The sequence below is a fragment of the Strix aluco genome, chromosome 2 (assembly GCF_031877795.1).
Source record: "Strix aluco isolate bStrAlu1 chromosome 2, bStrAlu1.hap1, whole genome shotgun sequence".
Taxonomy (NCBI): domain Eukaryota; kingdom Metazoa; phylum Chordata; class Aves; order Strigiformes; family Strigidae; genus Strix; species Strix aluco.
In genome coordinates this window covers 5,010,830-5,029,210 of record NC_133932.1, presented here as the reverse complement: position 1 = coordinate 5,029,210, position 18,381 = coordinate 5,010,830, and the positions used below count along the sequence as shown (strand labels likewise).

At 49.4% G+C, this 18,381-nt stretch overlaps 1 protein-coding gene across 1 annotated transcript in view; it reads left to right on the top strand.

Moving 5' to 3' along the window:
• The first annotated feature begins 1,330 nt into the window (after positions 1–1,330).
• The window catches only part of CASQ2 (calsequestrin 2), a 35,410-nt gene continuing 18,359 nt past the window's right edge, over positions 1,331–18,381 (top strand). The window contains exons 1-3 of the mRNA XM_074808641.1: positions 1,331–1,977; positions 16,255–16,339; positions 17,783–17,883. Of these exons, the coding sequence (XP_074664742.1) occupies positions 1,744–1,977; positions 16,255–16,339; positions 17,783–17,883 (420 nt within the window). The 5' untranslated portion in view covers positions 1,331–1,743. The remainder of the gene's footprint in view (positions 1,978–16,254; positions 16,340–17,782; positions 17,884–18,381) is intronic.

Below are 18,381 nucleotides of genomic sequence, written 5' to 3'. Positions count from 1 at the left end.
TGAACTTCTGAAAAAGCATGGCCAGAAACTAAGAGGAGGCTTTGGAAATAAGGTGGCCTCAGAAACAGTTACCCACAGAGTTTCAGTCAATATGTCATGGGCTGTTCAGGTTGGAAGTGGAAGCTGAGGGGGACGCGTGCTCTTAAGTCACCCAGGAGATGGGTATAATTGTGAATTAATGCTCATCTTTTGCCCCAAACATTGAAATATCCCAGCCATACAATGGGAACAGCTGGTTGGGGACAGAGTTGCATGCACAAAAAAGGGACATCATCTCTTCCCCGGTGTGGATGGAGCAAGGCTGTGATGGAACAACATGCAAGAAGGAGGCCTGATAAGGCCACGTGTCTGCACATTACTTTGGCAGTGGGGGGAGACCCATGCCCCCCCCAAAACCCTCCTCTGCCAGCCCCTCAGCATGTCTTCTCCAGCAGATCTATGCTGGCCATGGCGCTGGCTTGCAGCCAGCTGGCCTGCCTCCACCTGCCTGCTGCTGCCAGCCATGGGGCAGCTGTGACACCCCGGTCAGGGGAGGGGAAGAGGTGAAAGACTGTGCCACCGCACCGTTCTCAGGCAACGCAGCAAAGCGTCAGCTGGCGCTGAGCTCTTGGGGAAGGGGAACCGGTCAAGCGTTCCTGGGAAATGAAGAGGAAGGAATATGCAGGACTGCTTGCTGGGAAATGCAACAGGGTTGTGTGAAAAACCCCGCTCAGGGCCAGCAGGCAGGTCCCCTCGGCTGGGAGGCCAGCAGCAATGGTGGCATCTGTCCATCATCTTGAGGAGAGCTGCCCCAAGACACCAGCCTGGGCACGTGCCTCCAGCCCTTCATTCCCCCTAGTGTGGTAAGGTTTTAACCACTTCCCAGCAATGTATGGGGCTTGGTAACTGCTGTGGGCATGGGAGGTTGCAACGTAAACTGCCCTCTGCTTTGGGATTACAGGTGCAAGAGCCAGCAATTCTCTTGGTACCCCACAAGCAGAGAAGGTGCTTCAGAAAAGAGCTTGAATGTCAGCCGGCTCTGGCCGATGCCCCAGGCAGGAGGAGGAGGAGGGATTCCCACGAGTACTCACCTCCTTTGCTGCTGAGGAAACAGGACTTTTTCTCTAAGAATGCAGATGAGTCTCTGAAACTCTTTAACCTCAGATCTGTTATCCAAAGCCTAATCACTGTGATGCCCAAGGGGTTACAAAGAGAGATACCCTTATTAGAAAATGCAGTAAATACCTTCTATTTTTGTTAAGCCCTAGTAGGGCAGGCTGTGCCTTGGTTCTTTATAAAAGTGAAGTCTGTCCCTTTGCAAACCCTCCCTGCATATTCCCAGCATTGACATCTTCCACTCCCTCCCTCTTGCTCACTCGCTCTCTCTCAGATGATGCAGAGTGCCAGCAAGTCCCTCAATGGTGTCATATCTGTCCTTTTTATTCATTGCAGGGTTTATTTTTAGCCTGAAACAACTGCTTCCTAAAAATGGAGTTCCTAATGACACGGGAGCTGGACACAGCTATGTAAGGTATCCAGGGCTTGGCCTGACAGCTTCTCCTGTCTGTCTCTTTGTTGTGAGCCCAGGACAGCAAAGTTTGCTGCTCCCCACAAGCCTTGCAGCGTTTGGGCTGATCACTAGGAAGGCAGCAGAAAGAGAAACTTGGTTCGAACTTCACCTGGAGCCTTTGGTCTCCCCCTCTTCCCAAATTAAGAAGGAGGAAGACGTTTACCCGTCCTCCGCTGCACTCCAAGGGCTTCCCTATGAAGGCGACTTGCTGGATCCTGGCAGGTTTTTACCTGTTTTTCTGCTGCAAGGCAGAAGAGGGACTGAACTTCCCCACTTATGATGGAAAAGACCGAGTGATCGACCTGAACGAGAAGAACTACAAGCAGGCCCTGAAGAAGTATGACATGCTCTGCCTGCTCTTCCACGAGCCCGTGAGCTCTGACAAGGTGTCCCAGAAGCAGTTCCAGATGACAGAGATGGTCCTGGAGGTAAGCATCACTGCATGTCCCTGCTGGGGTCAATACCACAGCATTGTTTGGAACCGTGGAAAGGAGCCACGGGACAGGACAGTCAAAGGGTCTTGTGCAGGGGAGGGTTGAGCATCCAAAAGTTTAGGTTTGTTTACTTGCATCTGAGTTAATCCTGAGTTTTGCGAAGCCCAGGAAAAAGCCTCTTTTGCGTTCTTCTGAGTTGTTTGCTGGGAAATAGTCCTTCTGGATTGTGCGTCAGAAACCCAGGCAATAACAAGTAACCTTGCAAACCTCAGCAACGTGAACTCGGCTCAGCTTGTTCCCAAATGTCAGCACAGACCTGAGTCCGTAGCTTGAAATTTTTAGATCCTGTCTCATTCTGTGCAAGCCAGTATCCTCCTGGTATTCTGGATTCAGTCCCATTTTCTGTCCCACTAGGAGTAATCAGCCAAGAAGCCTCACCAAACTGTGCTGTAAACGGGTGTCCTAGCTCCCCATCTCAAAAGCTCCCCACTGGTGCAGCGTTAAATCCCTTTTTGTTTTTCTAACACTTGGTTGCCTGCTTGGAATCAGTCTGTAGGCGCTTATTAATGCAACCATTCACTTCTGCGCTGGAAAAAAAAGTGTTGTTAATTCTTCGGTGAAAGAATGATTAATTAATCCTCAGTGAAATAAATCATGGTAAAAATTGCAAAGTAGATTCATAGCATTCTTTCTTGTAGTGTAGCTGTAATCTTGGGAATCATAGAGCTGCAAGCCTGGATTGTTAGGTGCTTATTTCCTACCAGGGGCTTAGAAATATGCCCTCTGAACTAAAAGACACATTTGGAAAGAAAGTAAGAATTGCAGAAGAAACACATAAACTTTATTTATCACGTCCAGAGAGAAAATGCATTGCACCCCTAGGAGTATAGCAAATGCGAATTAGAAAATACATTTGCTGAGGGTTAGGACATGAAAAAGTCCAATGTCAAGTTCAAAGTCTACTGATGTCCTCAGCAAGCCTGACAGCAAGAAAAATTCAAAAGCTAACCAGATTTTACTCACCTGTCTGGAAACAGTTGCATGCTCCAGGTGAGCAGTAAAGAAAAGAAAAAATAACGCTGGAACTCCAGTTGAAATGTTGATGGTTGGTAGTATAATTGCACTGTTATTTAATAGGATAGCTATTTCATACTCAATAGATGGCAAGTGGTTGCTAAATATGTATTTATAGAAATCTGACAGAAGCACGTATCTGATGTGTACGATCAGTTTTAGTCCCCATGACACCTATACCCATGTTAACAATCAGCTGTATCAAGGGTGCAGTGGCTCCAACAGAGTCTGGCTTAAAGCTTTTATTTTTCAGTGTTCGATTCAGCAGTGAGAACATTAGCTTAGGACTCTGGTGATTTGGTTTCCAATTGCCTCTCTGCCATGGACTTCTTGTGTGACCTTGGGCAAGAGATTGAGGATTAGATCTGCAGCAGACTTTACATAATTGTAGTGTTCCAGTCTGCTAATGCTCAGCTACCGACTAACCATGCCACGCAGCAACCAGCACTTGTGGCTTTGACCTCAAAATTTCCTGAGCACTTGCAATGCTGATTCAGTGCATGTCTTGAAGTTTCACAGTCCCCGCCCTGGACTGGGAACTGCAGCAGCAGCAATCTGACAGCCCAAGCACAAGAGCAATCTGCAGACTGAGCGCTCCTTTGCCTCTGTCACCTGAGGGAATCAGACAGGGAGAGGGTCTTAGAAGGCAACAGAGGAGACAGGATGTCTCTTATCCTGCGTAGGACACAGCCCAGCAAGGTACTCCCAGTTTCTATACTAACTCAACCATGGCAGCACTCATAAAAGGAGTGGGCAAGACAGGTTGTAATCTGCTCCCTCTTGTGACAGCATTCACCTCCCTCACCTCAAACCATAATGTGTTGTGCTGTGGGGGTCACTCTTACTATCCCCTGCCAGAGCTCATCCAGCTGTGGGACTTCACCATGTGTTCACCAGGTCAGGGAGAAGGAAAGAAATGTCTGCAGTGGCTCCACGGCTGAGGTGTGGAACCATTCACCCAGGAGATGAACTGCCTGGGATCAGTCTCCCTGGAGGCAGTCAGCAGCTGAACCCAGCTCTCTTGTAATTTGAGCAAGTACTCGGAGTAGTGAGCTGCTGGGTAAGCACAGGAGCAGTGACAGAGCCTCTCCTTCCAGCCAAACCTGGGAAAAGTTCACTCAGGAAAGCTTCATGTATCTAATTTCAGTAGAAGGTTCAGGGCTCTGAGTGCTGAAGGTCCTTTACGCCTGAAATAAGGTATCCAAGAGGCAAACACTCCAGTCCTCGCTATTCCCTGCCAGCCAGCCTGGGGGGGTTCCTGGCACAGGGTGCTGCCTGTGGTAGGATGCTTTTCTGGAGCACCTCATGTTTTTCCATCTTACTGTCCTGAGAATTCACCTGCTGAATCACAAGATGTGCTGCTTCCACAGCCTGGAAAACATGTCCTTAGCCGTACAATAGCACTGGTCTCCATCATTAGGAATAATAGGGAGCCTTCATCCAAAACAGAGGCAGGTGTGGAGCTAAGCAAAGGTCTGAGCTGGGTGGTTAAGGGTTGTTACGTCCTACTGCCTGATGAACATGAGTGTGTGTGCAGATGGGAGGGAATGGACTTGATGGATGTTAAGTCCAGAAAACCCCCAAAGAATCCACCCTTTCTGTTTCTTCCACATGTACCTTATAAGAAATGTATAATTCCGAAGACCTAGAAAAGTATCTTAGACACCAAGAAAAGAACAGGAGTGATCCAGTGCCCAGGTTTCTGCAAATTTACCAGGAGAAACTCAGAGATATGCCCAGGTAGTATAGTAGATAGGGTGGCATGTTGCTGAAGCAAGCAAAAATCCCAGCAGTACAAACCAGTTCCTTCTTGACTCCAGATCCAGCCAACAGTTTAGGCTTCAGCACATGAAAAAATCCACAGCTACAAAGCACCCAAAAAGGGCAAGATGAGTGTAGACAAACTCTCCTGTGACCCAGAAATAAATTGTCCATTGAGCTCACATGGCAACATTTTCTTCTTTCAGGGCACTTCAGTCCTTGCTCTTCCCTTCCAAGTCCTTGCTCTTCGTAAAACTTACATTAACTTTATTATGCTAACAGCCCTGCCTCTGGAAAATTTGGCCAATAGCTAGGAAAATTATTAGGGGAAGCAGCTAACAAACAGACCTGGGGGGAGAGAGAAGAGAATCACACAGATCTCATATCCTTAGGAAATCAAGCTGCAAACCTGACGGCACATGAGTAAAGTTAAGCACATATTTAAGGACTTTACTAAACCATAACTACAAAGAGCAGCCTGAGGAGAAAGATATAATAGGAAAAATTTCCTTCTCAGGACAAAAGCCCAGTGTGCAGGACTGACTGGCGCTGTCAAAGCACACCAGCTATCACCAGACAAGGGATGCCATAGTTACGCTGATATTACAGTGGGACAGCACATGGGGTCTTCATCTCCCTGCACCCAGGCGTGCTGGGAACTGTCACCAGATTGCCACACAGCCCAGGGTCCCTTTCCAGTTTAGAAAGGGAATGAAGGTGAAGACCGTCATGGAGCAGCCCTGACAGCTCCTGCCACCTACACTGCTGGGTGCTACCTGGGGAGGAGAAGGTGTGGGGACAACTCCTCTGGGAGCAACAGCAGGTTCTTTGGGCCATCCTTTGTGCATGGCAATCGCTCCAAGGATGGCAGTGGTCGGGATGGGAAAGCTGGGGCTGTTGGGTTAGTCTGTCAGGAAAATAGTCAAAGCAAGGATTGGAGATGCAGCTGCCTACTGTTTTCTCACTAGGGTGGAAAAGGATTGGAGAAGGATTGTTATAAGACAACCCAGGGCAGAGACAGTGTGAGCACAGGCTATTTCACAGCTCTGGCTCTTGACCTTTGCTTGCCTTTCTCCTATGACTCTGCTCTGCACCACTGACTACTGAAAAGCACCTGCAGCTTGAGTGGGGAAAAGCCTCTGTACGGGGCAATGCAGAGGTTGAACCCAGCAGTCCTGGAGCTATCAGTAACTGCTCCTACTCTTGTGGCGATGTTTACAAGAGCCCTGCAAGCCCTGCATGCCCTGTGAGTTGAGCACAGTGAAGAAACAGATGAAACAGCCAGGCACAAGGCTTCACAATAAGTATTTAACAGACAAGTAAGAAAAAAACCTAGTTGTCCTAAAAGGTCTCAGCTTTAATGAAGAAGGAGTGAAAGAGGAAAAGACCAAAGCAGTGAAGCTGAGAAATATCTGTTCTGCTTTTCTTCTCCTCTGTAACTCCTGTACCATTTTTTTTCCTGTCTTATACCACCACTTCTCAGACCTTCTTCCCTCTCCCTCTCATCTCTCAATCTCCTAAATACTGGGATAGTTTCCAGTGGGCCAGCCCTTGTCTCTAGGAATCATGTAGCAAGAATAATGAGCAATGGGGTTAGGGGCTTTCCTTTTGCACTTGAGAAGCTCTCTCCAGCAGCTGAGGTTTTCTCACTACCATAGCAGGCTGCCTGCAATGCAAACTATCGTCTCCATTACCATCTCCTCTGCTGAAACTCGCTCAGTCTGGCTCCCCTGTCATTCTTAGTGGTGTGTATGTGTAATATCCTTAACAAAAAGAGGTTCATCAAGCCCAGATATTTTAGGCCCTTCAATGCCGCAGTGTCTCTGGGCTGAAAATTCGTGGAGAACTGCCCTAGCACAAACCAGTCTGATTAGAGGTAAAAGAAAAGGGACATGGTACTCCCCTTTCCAGATGAGGTCTAGGATCAGCCTGGCCTCTAGCAATAAATGGCAGAACAAAGTGAAACTCCTTAACCTAATTGCCCAATTAACATAAGGGAAAATTTCTCCTACAAACCTGGGAATATGAGTCCACGAGATTACAGAATCACAGAATCATCTCGGTTGGAAAAGACCTTGAAGATCATCCAGTACAACCATTAACCCCACACTGACCTTTCTCAACTCCACCAGATCCCTCAGCGCTATGTCAACCCTATGTCAACCCCATTATGTCCACATTGCATGAGATCCTCCCAGTGCCCAACCACAGTCAGTAGCTACCTGTGGTGTGAGGGGGAAAGAGATTTTGAAACCAGTAAAAGGCGAGGGTTAAACTGGGTGTAAGGTCTACCTCCAGTTCACTTCAGTGCAAGGATTTATTTTCAAGTGTTAAAACTACTGCAGCTTCCAGCACAGGATGGAAAAACTGGTGCAGGATCAGCTGATTTGGGGGCAGTTCCACCTACATGGTCTTGAAATCTCTTCAGAGCAGATGGTTCCCATGAGAGTTCAGAGCCATGTAATATATAGCAAGAAGTCCTTCTCTGCTTCTGATGCAACACAGAAAAAAGGTTTACAAGTTCATGTCTGTGTAGTTTAACCCAGAAATTCATAGGAACCAGGATATGAGATTCTAGTTTACCCCCATCTCTAAGTACAGTATAAATATAAAACCAAGCCCTTCCTTTAAGCACTCTTCTCTCTTCATTTCACAGACTCAGATTTCAGTCTTTTTCTTTGAAAATGGACATGTTCATGAGACAGGGTCTCAACACAGTTTCCCAGGCTGGGTAGACACGTTATACAAGACATGTTCACTGAGTGTCACAGAAACTGTCAGGTCTCTGGGTCCCTACAGAACAAGTCCTCAAGGTGAGAGACGAGGCACACCTGGCTGGATAGGTATGTGCAGAAGCCTACAGTGCAAGTGCCTTGTACATACCTGTAAGAAAAGAAGAGGTTTGGTTTCCATGGCTACTAAAGCAGTGGCTTCCACTAAGGATAAGTTAATGCAAAAATAAGGAAGGAAGGGAAAGAAAAGAAAAAACTGTGCACTGATTACTTTGCCCTTTGAGACCATGTAAGTAGGTCTCAATTCATCAACAGCCAGCAGAGCACTGATTTTTAGCGGTAGCACCTAGGAGGATGTCACTCACTGACATGCCAGTCACAAAAACAAGTTACAGAGCGCTCCCCGTTTCGCAAATGGGCACATCGACATCCAGGGATGGGTGTGTGATTTTGTCTTTCTGTATAACAGTGGCAGAAACAATTTCCAAGGCTGATTTGCCTGTTATCGCCCAGTTTCTTTCTCTGAAATCCCTCTGTCAGTTCCCAGCAGTGAGTTTAGACTGGCTGCATGAGCAGCATCTAGCATAAGATCTTGCTTTCAATGCCATACTGCTCCTTGAAAGGCAACTTTCTCAGCTGCTGAAGTATGACCGGAGAGAGGTGTACTGACAGCAGTTCTCAGAGCAGAGACTAGCTGTAATCCCAGGAGCTAAAGAAAATCAAGCTGGTTTCATCCAGAGACCCAACTTTTATGCAGATGTCACCTGGAGACATGGTAGACTCCTGTGAGCTTGGGTTCGCCTGCTGACACAGTGCAAGGCCAAGTCTGCTTAGGCTTTGCAGGCTTTCTTGGCCCTGAAGTGAGGAGGTCTTCTCACTGTCCAGCTGTTGCCGACAACCTCTGTAGGTGCCATGCAAGACCTTAAGCATCACAGACTCCTGTGTCACTCTTCCTTTTGGAAATGCCGTTAGGGAAAAACATTGAAAAGCCCATCCTCTTAGGTCTTGGCCATCCTGCCATGCTAGTCAGCTTCCCAAAAAAGTGCCAGCAAGGGTTCCCAGTGCCTTCCTGCTGCGCTGGTTCCCGGGAGGCAGAGTCTCACTCTTGTATAATGAGGTGCCTTTGCCCCATCCTGAGTGGGTGGCCTCAAAAGGACTAGATTGAGCTCACACTCGCCTACTCAGTGGACACGTGAGGTGTTTATAGTTATCATGTCACGTTCTCCACCCCATACCTTGACATTTCTCAGGAGCCTGCCAGTGGGCTGGGGCAGCTGTTGCTCTGTGAGGCAGACAGGGTATGGTGGACCTCACCATGCTCGCCTACCGTGACCTTACTTCAGAGCTTGGTCTGCCAGTGCCCTTCATCTAAAAGCAAACTAATCAAAGCCTGTGACTGCTCTTCCTTCATTCCTGAGCTTCTTTTGTGGGGAGAATGGAAAGGGGATACGATAATTCTCTTTAAACACCCAAGAGGGAGGAGAGCTATTTAAGCATAAAGCCTAAGGACAAATGGGTTATGAATAAACCCAGTCTGGAAACTAGGAAGTCCCTAATCACCAGAGGAGGAAGACGTCAAGGGGAGAACAGCCCAATGAGTTTTAAATGGACATTGACAAGGTTGTGATAGAGATTGAATGACATGGGCCCGGGTTTGATGACCAAAGATGTCCTTTTGCAGCCTCTGTCCCTAAATAACAGGCACCCAGGCAAGGAATCCACAGCCTAGGAAAGAAGTGACTTAGCAAGGTCCAAGTTCTCCTTTTTTATTTTCTTTTGCACATTGGGATTTGCCTACATACATGAGACAAAACCTTGCCCGAGGAAATAGAACGAGCAGCGATGGCAAAGAACTCGATTCCTGGGGGGGGCCACAGAGCAGGCGTTCGCCCCTCCCCGCCCCAGTGCCCCGGGACGGCCAGCACTCCCTCCTAAGCAGTGCTGATGGTGCTCATTCCTCTCTGGCATAGCTTTGGTGAAGGCCAGCTGCCGTACATGATATGTCCTTTTTCTGGGAACCCTGTCTGGCCCTGGCAGGAGACGGACTGCTGTCAGCTAGTGGATCTGTGACACCTCGAACCCTGCGCAAAGGGGGCTGTGTATTTTTAAAGCTTTCCTCAGTTATTTCTCTCTGCTCACTCCTTGGGTAAAAGGCCTTTCTTGTCTCAAGGACCCCTCGCTTCCCCCATGGCCCACCCTCGCTTACCCTTCTCATGGATGCAGGGTGGGATCTCCCAGCTCTTGCCTGCAACCTCCTGGACTCTCCGGGGTTTCAGAGGCACTCACTCACACCCACTTGGTCAGAAACTCGAGAAATGTGGCTTGTCCTGGGAGCTGGAGGCGTAGGAATGACATGGGCAATGGTCTGCGGAGGTGAACAGGCTGAATATCAAGCATGCTTCCCTCCTCCAGAACCTACTGAAAGGAGCCAGCTTGTGCAGTGCATGGGCTTCACGGCAGCATCCAGCCTTCAGTTTCAAAGCAGCCTCTCTGCAGCCAAAAAGACAACAAGGCAGCGATGGCCTCACTTTTGTGAAGGACAGCCTCCAGATTGCGCCTCTGGTCTCTGTTTTGTCAAAGGGGAGATTAGCAGGGTGGCCCCCGGGCACCATCCCAGACCCCACAACCTGGGTCAGCACATGCACGCACGCACGCACGGGCTGTCCTCGGCGTGCAAGCTGCCCAGCTGAGTTGGCAAAACATCTGTGATGCGATGCCAGCGAGGACTGGCCAGGAGCAGTGGCAGGTGGCCCCGGCACCCATGGGTGCTCAGTGGCACGGGGATCAGCCCCGGTTAACGCACGGCTGGGGAGGGAGGCTGCGCTTTGGCTTACAGCTCGCTAAAATTAGGGATGCCCAGTGCAGATAAAAATACAGTCCTAACTATGCGAAACCTTTAGGGAGGCCGCCAAAGAGCACATCGTATGCCTGACTGGGCTGAGTGGCTGCATGGCAACTGAGGGCCCAGGGTGGCGTTCCTGGAGTGTTACCTGTGAAAGCCACCTCCACGGGAGTGACCTTTGGGTGTTCCATATTTGGGGACTTGCCTTTTAGTCTGAGGAGCAGCAACCCCGTGGGAGGACAGATTCAGCCATAAACAGCCTCTTCGGGCAGTTCAGGTGGTGGAAAAGGGCAGGAAGGTAGGACCAACATGCTCTCCCATGGGCCCCGCTGCCAGCAGTGTGGCTTCTCTAGTGGCAGCTACTCAGAAGGCTTCTGCCCCTTCTCTGATCACCACGAGACTTCAGGACCCCTAATTCACCAACCTGAATTATGCAACAACCTGAAACATTACTAGTGGGGTATGCAAGGGGATGCTAGAGGAGACAGCACAGAATTAAGGAGACATAACCCCCCTCTGCTCTCCAACAAACTGCCCACCAGCTCAAACAACAGAGAAGCCATCCGTAAAGGCACGAGTCCTGCATAAGGATTCAAAGCTTTTGGGGAAATACCCTAGACTTTTGCCATGTCCTCCTGCTGTTTCTGAAAATACAAACAGAATCACAGAATCATCTAGGTTGGAAGATCCTCCAGTCCAACCATTAACCTCACACTGACCGTTCTCAACACCACCAGATCCCTCAGCGCTGGGTCAACCCGACTCTTCAACCCCTCCAGGGATGGGGACTCCCCCCCTGCCCTGGGCAGCCCATTCCAACGCCCAACAACCCCTTCTGCAAAGAAATACTTCCTAAGAGCCAGTCTGACCCTGCCCTGGCGCAGCTTGAGGCCATTCCCTCTTGTCCTGGCGCTTGTTCCTTGGTTCAGGAGACTCATCCCCCCTCTCTGCACCCTCCTTTCAGGGAGTTGTAGAGGGTGATGAGGTCTCCCCTCAGCCTCCTCTTCTCCAGACTAAACCCCCCCAGTTCCCTCAGCCACTCCCCATCAGACCTGTGCTCCAGACCCTGCACCAGCTTTGTTGCCCTTCTCTGGACATGCTCGAGTCATTCAATGGCCTTTTTGGAGTGAGGGGCCAACCTAACATTTTGGGATATAAAATTATCATTATTACATCAAACAGGTTCTGACCATCAGCATAAACTTCATCTTTAAAGAGAGTAGGAGAGAAACTTCGGAGAAGTATAGATTGCTTGAGGGATGTTCTCTCATCATCTCCTGTTGCTCTTGTCCTTGCATTGCTTGAGTTTTGTTCTTCCACTGTTGCCAGCTAGGGAAACAGAAAGCTCCCCATGCTTAAGAGAAGTTTACTCATGATGGCTCTCACAGAGCCCCAGATGTCCCCAGCACCCCAGCGACTGGGGAAGATGAGCCTTACTGTCTGTGGGAGCTCCAGGCAGGTGCTAGAGAAGTGGGAAGAAAATCCAGGCCAGAAAGCCATAATGTCACTCCACAATGAAAATTGACCATGCTGAGATGCCCACCCCTCCCACTCCTATTTGAAACCCTCTCTGCTGGATTTTGTCTGCCATTTAGCAGCAAAACTGACACCAAATGCAAGATTTGGCACAGTCAGTGTTGTCTGCAGCTGGAATAGGAGCGTGGTCAGGCAGCCGTTGACACTTCTGCTGCTCTGTAACCTATAGGATTTCAGAATGACCCCATGGGACTTCTTAAATCTCCCAAAAGCTTCCCAGCATCACACCTAGGTTCAGATAGGTGTGGTAGGTGTGAAGCTAAGATGGTCTGGCAGGGAGTTGTTTCTTTCCATCCCCATTATTCAGATTGCCTGTAACTGTTGACACCATTCAAGATGAGGTGGTGCTTGCTTACTTGGTGGTACTCAAGCTTCGCTTTGGGCTGGCACCTCTCACACATCCCAGAGGGCCAAGCGCTACCTCACACTTACCCAAATTCAAGTACAGCTGTTACCTGAGGGGAGTGGGAGAAAGGAGGAGTGCTCCCAAACTCACAGCCCCTTTTCCCAAGACTGCACAGGACACAGCTTGTGATCCTGTGGCTAGAAAGTGTGCCTTGCAAAGGCTCCATGCACATGAAAGGAAGGCTGCAAAACGCATGTGGGATATGAGCTTACAAGCTACTGGGATCTTTGCTCATGCTCTCAGGCAGCTCTGTCTGCCCAAAGCTCCAGCTATACCTCGGGGACTGCATGACCAGTTAGGTCCAGTTCTTCCAGGGCAGTTTCTCCCCTCCATCTCCCCATGCAGCTGTTGAAGCTAAATTATTCGCTATGGAGGCTGACACAAAGGCAAGGGCTCTGGCTGGCCAAGACTTCAAGAGATATGAATTTAAAGGGAGGAGGAGGAGGGGCTGTGTTCTTACATTACAGCCACCTCTGTCCCAAGGTCCTGAGCCAAGAGGACTGTGAAGATTAGAAACATTATCTGCATTCAAATCCCACTAGCTTTATGGAATCAGAAAATACTGTAAGGGGATATATAAATGCATGATACTGTAATGAGCAGGGGGCAACTAGCCAAGCTGCTGTGCCTCTGACATACTCTATATTTTGCTGCCTTATGGGGTTCAAATGTAGCCGTGGGAATACATCCTCACCTAAGCACTGGTCAGACTCCCCTGCTGTAGTGGAAAAGAGGGAAAGCAAGAGCAGGAGCAATGCCTACCCCCTGCACCCCCTGAAAAAGCCACCATAAGTACTGACACCCTGCAAAGGTCTCCTGCCTCCAGACACTGCCACAGTGGAAACAGTTCCTGGGCGTCTCATGTTGCATAAAGATTTCCCTGGTGCAAGAGCCCAGTGCTCAGTGGATGGGCACAGGCTGTACCGCTCACCTCATTATCTCATTAGCATGAAAGTCCCAGTGAAGGAGGCAGGCTGCCCACTTAGCTCCCAGCTCCGTCCCCACAGGCGGGCACGCTCACCCGGTACACACGCGTTCTCCGATATACACACACTGTTGCACAGCTCTCGGGACGAGCCTTTTCAGAGGAACATCTCCAAACACTCGTACCCATGATACATACACCTCCTAGAGATAGTCTCGCTAGACACAGTCACACACACCAGCAGGCACACCTCCAGTATTACTGTGTCCTTTTTGCCTCCCAAGCCCTAATGAAGTGCACACTCTCACAGTCTCACACAAAGAGGCTTTCATCCCATCACCCACATTTTCTTGACATGTTTACTCTTTCCCAGCAAGCTCCCATGCTCACAGCTACACGGCTGCACCCACACCCCTCCAAAGAGCTACCTTGAGTATGCTGCATGCTGACATACAGTACTCCTGATCAATGCCTCTTTTGCAAACATCCCCGCTCACGCCCAACCACTTGTCTGTAGCAGGTGTTGCAGCTTTTATGCACATTTCTGAGCTCCTTCAAACACCCCCAAGAAACCCTAACCATCTCCTGTGTGCAGGAGTCAAGAACTATTGGGCTTAAACTGCCTTGACTTTGTCTGGCACATGGCTAACATAGCTGTAGGTAAGTAGCTAGGTCAAGCATGGACTGGACATGACTGAAAAGTCTTCTTCCCTTGGGCTTTCTGTGTTTTACCTCTGGTCACAGTGCAGCCAGAGCCTCAAGCATTGACTTTGAGGTACCTCTTGCTGGTCTACACAACTACCAACAAGCAGGGACATGATGAGAATGTCCCCAAAAGCTGATGAGCCTACAGGCTCCATCCCTTTGTCCAGTAAAGGCAGATTCCCATAATGGGGAACAGAAAACAGCTTCTTCTCACCTTTACCCACTTAGAGATGTCTAGGGAGCTCACAAGAGGTGTCCATGTCTCCCTGCATTATTGGGTACCAGCTGCTCTCACGTGCTCTGATGTGAATGGCCGTGGCCTGAGCCAGGAGATGGGGTGCCAAGATGGGATGCCAAACTGGTCAGACCAGTGTTCAAATGCCTTATCAATGGATGTGCAAACACGGACCAGTGCTCTGCCCTGTTCAGGCAACATCCATTGTAAGAACAAGCCCTGAACATGCAGCTTCACCTTTATTTCAAAGCAATGACAGAGCACAAGGAAAGAGCAGTGAGACGGCCTGTTTCCTGCATAAAATGAGCACCCCTTTTGCCTCACATGGTGGCATTTCCCGCTAAAGACAACAGGCCAGGTAGCTGCAGGGGGATCAAGGTTGCAGTGATGCTGTGGTGGTTGGTGGAGAATATGTCCTTCTGGAGGGCTTTGTGACAGGCCTGGGGACATGTATTTGGTGGAAGGGAGAAGACAACCACGTTCTCTGTCGCTCTGCTTGGCCCAAGCAAGGTCTCTGAGCCCTGCTCACCAAGGTGTCCGCTGTTGTCCCCCAGGATTTTGGGGAAGGTCTGGGCACTGCCAGCATGGGGAACTGGCTGGCCTCATAACACCCCAGTGCACAGGCATGGGGGCTGCCTCATGGCTTTTGCTCCCCAATGCCTTTAATCACCGCTTGCTCTCGCAGCGGACGGGTGCAGGCGAAGGCTATTTATAACAGGGGAGCCAAGGGGCCGTGTGGCCGCGGGGGCAGGGCTGCTGGGTGACATTCAAACTGGCTTTGAGGCTGGGGGAGGGTGCCAAAATGGGTCCTGGGGGAGGGTGTTCCTCATAAATCAGCCTGCCATGTCTCTGGCCACAGCTTTTCTTCTGCCCCCCTCCAGCCTCCCACCGCCAAGCGCAGGCAGCTGTGTCCTAATAGGGACATTCCTGTCCTGGAGGCCCCCCGCCCCTTGTCCCCATCGGCCCCCCACCATCTGGCAGGGTTGGGACAGGGGACAGCGAGAAGACCATCAGCATCAGAGGCATTTGTGGAGCAGGGAGGGAGAGGGAGGAGGAGAAGGCTCTTACAGCTCCTTGGTGGTCTCAGAGCATCATTACTGCCTTGTAGGGTCTCTGGCGTGCTTGTGGTGGGCCTAAGTCAGTCATCTGGTGGTGAGGGGGCTCATTTCCCAGGATCACTGCATTGCTACGGAGCCCATCTGGAATTCACAGGGTCTCACACGGGGCCGATCCCACCACGGGGCACTTGCAGAACGTCTCTCCTTTCATCACATATCTATTTTCACAAAACAGGCAGGAACTTGATATCTTCAGGAGGCCCCTTCGTCAAAAATGGTGGGAACAGGAGGCAGTGGTTTTCCAAAGCTTCAAGGAAGCAAACACGAGGGTGCCTGTTTCTTTAGGAAAAAGAAGGGGCCAGGAACTGCCAGTTGGCTGAAGCCTGGACAGGAGACATGACAAAGCATTTCACAGGAGAAGGGACTGCTTTTGCAAAGCCAGGAGTCCCTCTGCTTTATTTTGCTGGGAGTCTGCTTTGGCCACCCCATGACATGTATGAAGGAAACATGATGCTGCAGTGCCCTGCGTCTCCTCCAGTTTGCAGTCACTGCTGCCTGGCACCAAGCACTTCGAGAGTTAAGATGTCCATGGTGCCCACATGTCATGCTCCCCCACAGGAGGGCATCGAGGCACAACAGAGGAGACAGATTTTGTGTCAGTGGCACTTTCTCCCAGCCATGCCTACTGCTTTGGTGTCCCCAATTTGGTCGGGAGCCCTCTCCCTATGCCTGAGTATCAAACAGCAGTTAACAGCATGTGGTATTGCCAGCACACTTGGTGCTGCGACACAGTGGGAAGAAACCCAACCCTTGTGACCTCCAGGCAACGTTATCTCAGCAGGCAGGCAGCATGTGATGCATCCCACCCGTTGGTACTGTCCGAAAGCAGAATATGGGTCACTTGTGTCTGTCGTGCCCCACTATCAGGGCAGGATGTCCTTTAGCTACCCTGTGGTGTTAATGTCACTAACATTAGGCTCTCTGGTTCCTCCCACAGCTGGCAGCTCAGGTCCTGGAGCCCAGGAGCATCGGCTTCGGGATGGTTGACTCCAAGAAGGATGCCAAACTTGCCAAAAAGTTAGGTGAGTCCCGTGTCTGATATCTCTGGAATAGCTTGGAGAGAGTGTGGGAGTGATGCCCAACAGCCAGCACCACAAAGGACAGCCAAATCCTTGTCATCAGGATGGGGAAGGTGATGGTGGCAGTTGCACACTGACCACCTGCCCACCCCAACATGGGCAGGATCAAGTGGGGGTTGGGGGGCAAGGATGAGCAAGATGAGCTGACATCCTTCCAGCAAAAATCTTCCTGGCTGAGAGTGTCAAAACAAAACCAAACCAAGTGAAAAATAAAGCAAACTCACTCCATAGTGATGAGAGGGTAGAAACTCACAGCTTGCTGAGCAGAAACTGTAACTAGGTGCCATGGGATAACTCCAAGCTCTTCCTAGACAGAGACAGGACTGGCACAGCAGCACAAAACCAAAACCTACGGGGCAATCACATAGGCCCCCAAATGTCACCAGCTCCATGGCAGGGTGACCCCTGGCCACTAATGGGGGAGCCACAGCCTTGCAGTGGTTTGGCAACCAGGTGCCAACCCTTCTGTCTTCTCCCTAGAGCAGAAGAGGAAACCTGCTGTAAAGGTGAAAGCATTCACCCCTGGAAACAGCTGCCTTCCAGGGGCTGGCAAACCTTCCATATTTTAGCCCACAAAGCAATATGGCATATAAATACAACAGCACAAAAATATACCACTAGGCTTAAGGTCAGAGACTGTTTAAGTATACCAGACTGTATACCAGACTGTAATTTTCTTTCCTAAATTAGAGGCTGTGTGTGCTGAGAGCTTCTGTTTCTCTAAGAACGAACAAAATACTGACCACCTTGGCCTGTGGTACCCTGCCACCACGCATTGCAGGAGCTCAGTGCTGCTGGTTTTGGAGCCTCCACTGAAATGCTGTGGCACTCAGTACTCAGTCCAGTGATATACCATTCAAATCTGCCAGCCTGCCATCTGCGGCATCTCTACCATAGGTTTCTAATCCTTTTGCCAAGGCTAGCTAAGCCTCAGAGAGGCTGAATCTTGCTTTGACTTCCAGATCACTGTTTATATTCACACAGTTCAGCCCTCTCCAGGCAGAAAGCACAACCTGCATCAAAATCTATTTTCCGTCTTGTGACAGGTTGTTAAAATTTAGGATGTCAGTTAGAGGCCAGTATTATTTACTGCAAGATAGATAGCCAAGATAAACCAAGTTCCTGGTACAGAATTTTTCCAGCTGAGGCCAAACTGTAATCTGGACGAAAAGTTCAACATTTGGGAAGAAGCTAGCACAAGTTCTGGCTGAGGTGTCTCCCTCGTGCTGTGAAACATCAGTCACAAGGTTGTTTCTAACTGGACCAACACAGAGAATTGGCAATTGTGTTTTCCCAGGAGGCACTGCTAGATTAACAAGCAGGATACTCTGTAGTAAAAATGCTTTTAGTGATGCGTTGACCACATTGTTTCCTGTCTCCTTTCAGGCTTGGTTGAAGAGGGAAGTCTCTATGTCTTTAAGGAGGACCGGTTGATTGAATTTGATGGGGAACTGTCCACAGATGTCTTGGTGGAATTCCTCTTGGATGTAAGCACAGATAAGCTGAGAGATAGATAGAGCCTCTCTGAGAAGACCTTGCAAATACTCACTTTGCTAAAAACCACAGGTTTATCTTTATTTGAAATTCCATCCCTGTTTGCTGTGCGCTGGTAGAGATGACATTTGCCAGCTTCCCAAATACTTGTGTGACCGTGAGTTCCCAGGAAAGCTGGTACCTTTATATGCCATCAATCATTTATAGTTTAAAGATGTTCTGCTCTTTTTCCTGTTTATGGAGTATTTGATTGGAAGCAAGCAACGGTCCCACATAACTAACTGCTAGTCACCCATCTCAGTTAGCAAGCTGGTGTGCAAACACTTTGCCATTTACAAAACCTTTCATTCTCTTAGGTTTTTTTTTCTTAAAAAAGAAGAGTTATTAAAAAAAATAAATCCAAGAAGTAGCATTCTCATAGAACAACTAAAAAGAGCTCAATTCATTGAAAAAGGTACGTGCTGCAAACTGTTTGCCCATTTCTAGACACA